Source organism: Stylophora pistillata, chromosome 1 (assembly GCF_964205215.1).
Source record: "Stylophora pistillata chromosome 1, jaStyPist1.2, whole genome shotgun sequence".
Classification (NCBI taxonomy): domain Eukaryota; kingdom Metazoa; phylum Cnidaria; class Anthozoa; order Scleractinia; family Pocilloporidae; genus Stylophora; species Stylophora pistillata.
This window is the reverse complement of record NC_142519.1, coordinates 46,605,075-46,612,421: the sequence shown is the minus strand read 5'-3', so window position 1 is coordinate 46,612,421 and position 7,347 is coordinate 46,605,075. Positions and strand designations below refer to the sequence as shown.

The following is a 7,347-nucleotide window of genomic DNA, read 5'->3' as shown; positions in this document are numbered from 1 at the left end:
AAAAGCTCCACTATAGTAGAGTCCATGGTCAAATTCATTTGGCAGCACAATTTACCAATGGAGTTTTATAGCACTTTCAAAATACCACCTAGAATGATGAATATTTGGTGCTCCAAAGGCCACAAATGGAGCCCCCCTGAAACTCCAGAATAATCATTCAGAGAAGTGAGCTAAAATGGCTTTTGAAAAATTTATTACACTCAACTTTTTTTCCAAGTTTCAGCTGAATCGGTTGACCACCACTTTTTTTGGCCCCTGGAAAACTTTCTCAGACAGAGACACTTAAGTAAATAGATAGAAAAATCCGTATTTTATTTCAAATTTAAATAGTGATTCTACTTTTTTGTGAAAAGGTAGGGGAGACATTGTTCTAAAAGTCCTTAGAATAAGTAAGTTTTTCACCGCTTTTACAAGTAAAAATGGGCTAAATCCATTTTTGGCCTCCAAAACTGGGCTAAATTCGAACTTCGAATGACGCTAATTACGCGTAAATTGAGTTTTATCAACTTTCTCGAGAACAAAAGAATTTTTTAACAAACTATAAATGTCTTGGTTTGTTTTACCTATAGGCTTATCTAATACTAGAATATGAGCCAATTCGATTTTTTACTGTTGCCGGTGATTTGTAAATTTGTCTGATTTCTAGTGACATCTTCTCTGAAAAATACGCTTTTCAGCGTCAGCGAAAACGAAAACATATTCCTCTCCGCCATGTTGATTTTCAAGGCCAAGTAGAAATAATACTCCAACAGGAGCCCATTACCAGGTTCCTGACTCCAATTGTGTGTGTGTGCACGTGTGGATGTGTGTGTGGGTGTATGTGTGTATGTGTGTATGTGTGTATGTGAGTATGTGTGTGTGTGTGAGTGCCTGTGCTGTGTGTGTGTGTGAGTGTGAATGTGTGTGTGTGTGTGTGGACGTGTGTATGGGGTGCGTGTGTGTGCACGTGTGTGTGGGGTGTGTATAGGGTGTCTGTGTGTGTCTGGATAGTGTGTGTGTGCGAGCGTGTGTGTGTGTGTGCACGCGTGTAAGGGGATGTGTGTGGGGCATGTGTGTGTGTGTGTGTGTGTGAGTGTGTGTGAGTGTGTGTGTTTATGTGTGCACGTGTGTGTGGTGTGTCTGTGTGTATAAGTAGTGTGGTGCGTGTGCGTGTGTGTGTGTGCGTGTGTGTGTGTGCACGTGTGTGTGGGGTGTCTGTGTGGAGGGTGTGTGTACGTGTGCGCGTGTGGGATGCGTGTGTGTATGTGTGCGTGTGTGTGTGTATGTTTGTGTGCACGCATGTGTAGAATGTGTATTTGTATGCAAGTGTGTATGGGGTATGTGCGGGGTGTATGTACACGTGTGTGTGTGGGGTGTGTGTGTGCGTACGTGCGTGTGTGTGGGTTGTGTGTGTGTGTGCGTGTGTGTGTGCGTATGTGTGGAGTATGCGTGCGTGTTTGTGTATGTTTGTGGAGGGGGGAAAGCTTGATGTTAGACGATAATTCGAGAGCGAGAAAGGGAGAGTTTCAGGACTGATTTTGAACAATTTGGAATCCTTCAGGAATAAAATTGGGCTGAGGACCCTAGTGGGGTCATTATTAACACGCTTGATGGTGAGGAAATTAAAGCTAGGCTACATGAGGGGATCAATTGTCACCAGTTTTGTCGCATAGAGGCGTGCAGCTCCTGGGATTACACGACGCTCGGTTTTTCAAGAAGACAACTACTTTCAGACTATCCTGTTGTAATCAATTTTATGAGGTTTGCAATGCATACGAATGTGCATCATACTTGTGTGATGTATTTTTTATAACAAACTATGATGCTGAGACGAACACCTCACTTGCTGAAAAAATCAAGAATATTCGTGAACACAACTTCGAAGGTGGCGCTAACTGACAACAGCGAATTGGATAAGGATACTCACAGAGCCAACTTGAATAGTAAGGTTAAATATCCTGTTTCATGAAACCGCAGTACATATATCTGATTTTCATATATTCAGATTCATTGTTATTACTTCGACGGGTTTAATACGAACCAACATAATGACCAGCTTCCAGTTGGCATGTTAGCTCAGTTTGTAGAGCACTGCACCAATATCGCAAAGGTCATACGTTCAAATCCCGTACGGACCTGAGTTTTCTCCGGGCTTTATTTCCACTACTACATAAGTAGGGTTCATTACTGAGAGGGTCGCCTTCATACAGATTGATTTTTATTATTTCTATTATTTATCCATTTATCTATTTATTCATATTTTCCTTTAATAGGTGCACAGATGATTATTTTTCCATGTATTTCTTTATTCATATTTCCTTTATTAGGTGCAGAGATGATTCTTTAGACCTGGGATGAAAACCATGGAATGGATGATCCTCATGTTTTAACTGTTACGGTGCATGTCTTTGTTCGTTTTCATTTTTTCACGTGAAAAAGAAGTGTGCAGAGACACCCGACTACGTCTCGTGTTTCTCCCTACACTTCTTTCGTGCTCTAGCCGCTTCTTGCGGCTTTAAACAGAACAGAGCACAGTCAAGACTTCTCTATTTGTTAAACAAAGCGTCTCTATCGTTTTTATGCGGAGTTATTAAGCCAATATGGTTTTCTTGCCGGGGCAAGAGTGGAGCTGGAGACTGAGGACAAGTCAGCAGTTTTACCTTTCGAGACTCAAAAGGGGGCCATGTTTGTTTTCTTCGTGACCTGTGTAAGGCCCTGTTTACAAGCAAGGAGGGTAACCCTTGTGCTAGGGTTATCCTAGCAGGCGGGTCAAAGATAGCCCGTGTTTACAAGCAAAATTTCACAGGTAGGGTTACCCTACCACCCGGGACAACTTAACTATGCTTGGTAACCGCACGCATTGTTATCAATGTTCAAAGGGTCTGGAAACAAGTAACAAGTTGTCCCGGGTAGGCGAGTTATCCCCAGCAGAGCGTTTACAAGGCAGCTAGGGTTACCCTAGCGCTAGGGTAGCCCTAGTGCTCAGCTAGGGTTACCCTAGGGCTGGGGTAACCCTAGCTGCCTTGTAAACACGTCGATGAAAAAAAGAACACATGTGGGAGCGTTAGGGTAACCATCCTGCCAGGGTAACCCTACCTGCTTGTAAACAGGGCCTAAGTTACACGGGTCACGAAGAAAACATAAACCTGTATACGTTGTCGTTACTTGCAACACTTGTACGTAAGTGTAAACTTTCAAATTAATTCAAAAAAACGTTTGTATAATGAGCATTATCCGAGCATTTTAGTTTTTTTTTGGGGGGAGACAGAGCATTTTAGTGGGAAAATTGGAGCATTAAGGTGGAGCATTTTAGTGGGGAAACAAAAGCACAATGTACAAAAGCCTAGCGACGAGTGGCTTCTCTTGTTTTCAATCTGCCGTTTTCCTTGCACATGCCTAATTACCTAGTTATGCGATAGAAACGAAACAGAAATTTATTCTTGTACATCATAAACTTTCCGACGGTAAAGACTACACATGCATCTTTGTATAATATTTCTTCTTTGTGCCGTTGTGTACGGCATTGGGCGCATTTCGGAGCCAGATGTGAGAGCTGTTAACTTTGCCGACAAGATAGAAGGACAAAAGCTGAATGAAGGCCTGATAAGAAAAAGAGAAGTGGATTCGGAAAGTTCCTGTCAGCTTGAGTGTGTGGATGAAGAGCGATGTCAGTCTTACAACTTTAGAACCATATAGGACGACTCAGAGAAATTAAATTGTCAGCTAAGAGACTCTGATCGATTTTCTGGACTTGCTAATTTAACAGAGGATAAGGACTTCATATTCAGAGGAATAAAGGTAAGCTTGATCTATGTTAGTGCCTTAACAATGATTTGTGGCTGCATGTGCGAATCTATCTCATTATCTAAAATGATTTCCTCTCTGGATCGCTCTAAATATATTTTCCAACTTTACCACGTGCGGGATGTAATAAACCTGTGTTCATTCTTGGACAATCATGATTGCAAACATTCTGACGCTTTCCTATCTGTGCACTCATTTTGCATTGAAAGTTCGCTTCCTGAAATAAAACCAGTTTGGGTTTCTATTACTTGAAATTTGCTGCAATTATCACAGGCGTCCCAAGTTTACGTCTCGAGCAAAAGCGAAAGATTATTTCTTGAAAGTGTCACGCGTTGTGTGACGCGGTGTTAAGTTACGCGAGCAACCGTTGAGAATTTGAATGCGTTATAAGGCATAGTATGGGAAATAATATACTTGTCCAGTTAAAACACTAAATATTCGGAAATATGAACATTTTACACGTTAGATTAACAAAAATTACTCATTCGTTGTGTATCCGTCGTGTTTTTTGGCGATTTCTGCTGTTTTGGGCTTGCTTTGCCATTACTGTTTTTCCTGTTATCAGACTTCGTCTGTGCAATTATCGTAAAAAAAATTCCCCACAGAGAAAAACCTCAAGGGGCCGAAACGCTCCTTGATCATAAGTTTGGTACTGACAGGACAAGAAATTGTGGAAATATTTGAGGTGAAGAAATTCGAGCGTCACCCAGTTTGTTCAGTGTCACAAATTTCATTTTGCATTTTTCAGAATACAAAAACCGTCCATGTACTTTTATTATTAGGGACTTTAAGCAAACCGCGACGGCTACGGCAACGAGAACGTGGAGAAACAATAAATCTAATTGGCAGAACAATAGCCCAGTACGTGCATTTTAAAACTTTGTAAATTTCTTAGCCGCCCTTTGTAAAACAAAAACGTGAAATCACCAAACTTTGTGTCGTCCGCGAAGCGAAACCGCGACGGCAAATTATTTTAATTTACATTTGAAACTGAACGCCACTTTTATGCGTTATGTTGAGTTTGAGGTCTGGCGCCCTGTGAGACGGTAAACACATGCAGCTATTTTCAAAATTCTAACTAAAAGTAGAAACTCATTTTTTAATCGACGTCTTCCGTGGCGTTGCCGTCGTGACTGCTTAAAGTCCTTAATTATTTATATTTGACAACGGGCATTCAACTATTAAGACGAAACAAAAAAGGTCTGCTATGACTGTTTGAAAATATGAATGATTCTTTAACTAATTTAGAGCAGCTGCGAAGATTACCCGTGCAAAGAAAACGACGTATGTGTCGCAAGCTACAAATCAAACGCTTACTTCTGTAAGTGTATCAGAGGTAAGAGGAAATCCGTTAGATTTTTGTGGTTTGACAGCAGCTTTTGTTCTTTTAGTTAAAGAGAAGAAATCTCCCTGAGCTGATTAGTCAAGGGATATTTTTTTTGTCTGTTAACTTGATACAGTACAGCAACGCTCTGCGTGTTTAAAGACCTTAGATCGTCAATTATGACAGAAAATTGTGAGAACCCGAAATATGTAGTCCATTTAATCACTTTCACCAGAGTGTGGTGAGGATCGCACAACAGAGCGAGGCTCCAAATTAAGTGCGCCCTATATCCCACCCATCCCACCCCAGGGGAGGACATCCATCACACAGTAATCTCGTGTGTGGGAAATTAACGTCTCCTACCCCAACCCTGCAGGAGACGGGACCTCCATTTATTCGTCCCTATCCGAGAAGACTAGAATATCTAACCATTTCTTGATGTTACAGAAAGGTAGCAAATTCTTCTCAATTATTTTTAAGACCCTGAGTGTTGGTCCGGCCGGGGCTCGAACCCTCGACCTCCCGCACAACAGTCCAGCGCTCTATCCATTGAGCTAACCGGGAGGCGGTCCAGGCGGTCCAGGCGGTCCAGCCTGAATAACACTGCTTTCCAAACCTCAATTGTCTTATCTTATGATTTGGTTTATGCTGTTTTCATCTTTCGCGCACGCCTTATGTGATCAAATTGATGCTCAGCGAAGGCAGTAGGAAGTATTTCAAAAACTATTAGCTAAAGGTCTTGGAAAAACTTCTTGTCACACGCAAAACACACGCGCGTATTGTATTTGAAACCATGTAGTAAGGTTTGTATACCATAGAAGATTTTTATCATTATTATAATTTTTTTATCTGAGAGATTGCCCCAAGAACTGTCTTGACTATTATCAAAATGGCTTCACAACTGACGATGTGTACTGGATTTATCCCGATGAAGAAGAACCCTTTCAAGTGCTGTGTGACATGACAACTAATGGCAGAGGATGGACCACTTTTCAAAGGCGCATGGATGGCTCTGTAGACTTTTATGTTGACTGGGAATCATACAAAAAAGGCTTTGGAAATCTGAAGGGTGAGTTTTGGCTTGGAAACGATTACATTCACCGCCTGACTGAATCTGTCAACATGACGGTTCGCATTGATATGGAGGATTACGAAGGTAGGCGAAGATTTGCGGAGTACACGACTTTCTTTGTGGCCGACGAAAGCGATGACTATCGAGTGACAATCAATGGATACCGAGGCACCGCAGGCGATGCACTGCTATCTTTCTCCAATCCTATCAGGTATGTTATAGGCATTTCATAATCAGTCTTTGCTGCTATGCAGAACGAGTCGTATAAAGCTACTAAATCATGTAGTACTAATAACTGTCCTAAGTTGAAGATCCTCGCAGGTCGATCAGTGCTTTGTGCAAATGACGAACCAAATGTAGAAATATTGCATTCCGATATACAGGTCTCATTGTTGACCAGGTAATCCAACTTCAAGCTTGTTGCTGGCCATAATTGCTCCTTCCGACGTCATGACACTACTTTTGTTCTCTGCTGTACTAAACATACAATGTTTCTTTAGAAATTGCTTACAATTCCATTTACCTTTAACCTTCCTGATAAGGATACATATTTCTGACCATGTAATGTTACCAGGAGCATTGCCGCCTAGATCTTCCCCATTTTCACGCGAATTTTTTTCTAATTTTTAGAAATATGAGTTTTACAACCAAGGACAGAGACAACGACGGCCCTAACAATGGAAACTGCGCAAAAGCCTACAGAGGTGGCTGGTGGTACAATTACTGCCATGACGCAAATCCAAATGGTTTGTACCAGGGTGGAGGTAAAGCACAAGGAATTACATGGAAACCATTTCGAGGACAAGATTATTCGTTAAAGAACACTGAGATCAAACTTCGACCAGCTTGATTTCATTTGTAGAACCTAAAAAGCTGCATGTAGAAGCCTTCAGCGAATTAATAATTATGGTGATGATGATAAAAGTAATTGTAATAGTAACAATAAGTTGCAAGCTGTTTGATCGGAAGATGAGCGAAGAAAGTTTTTTAAGAGGAAACAACGTGTCCTTGTCAAAATATGTCCGATAAAAATGCACATCAAGATGTTACATACTGCACATAATTACAAGGGTTAAAAAGTAAAAAAAGGGGAAGATCTAAGAATTCATCTTTATAGCTAAATTATACTTAAAGGTAAATCTATTAAAACAACTTTCTTTAAAACTTA

General features: G+C 41.0%; 1 protein-coding gene across 1 annotated transcript; it reads left to right on the top strand.

The window, feature by feature from the left end:
- Positions 1-3,687: 3,687 nt before the first annotated feature.
- Positions 3,688-7,347, top strand: LOC111346212 (ryncolin-1). Its single transcript, XM_088759854.1, has 4 exons — positions 3,688-3,777; positions 5,032-5,119; positions 5,964-6,390; positions 6,810-7,347. Exons 3-4 carry the CDS (start codon positions 6,068-6,070, stop codon positions 7,027-7,029), a joined length of 543 nt encoding a protein of 180 aa, XP_088615980.1. The 5' UTR covers positions 3,688-3,777; positions 5,032-5,119; positions 5,964-6,067; the 3' UTR covers positions 7,030-7,347.

Coding starts and splice junctions, on each gene's coding strand:
- LOC111346212 (XM_088759854.1), top strand. CDS start 6,068: ATGACAACTAATGGCAGAGGATGGACCACTTTTCAAAGGCGCATGGAT. Junction 6,391..6,809: donor TCTTTCTCCAATCCTATCAG/GTATGTTATAGG, acceptor TCTAATTTTTAG/AAATATGAGTTTTACAACCA.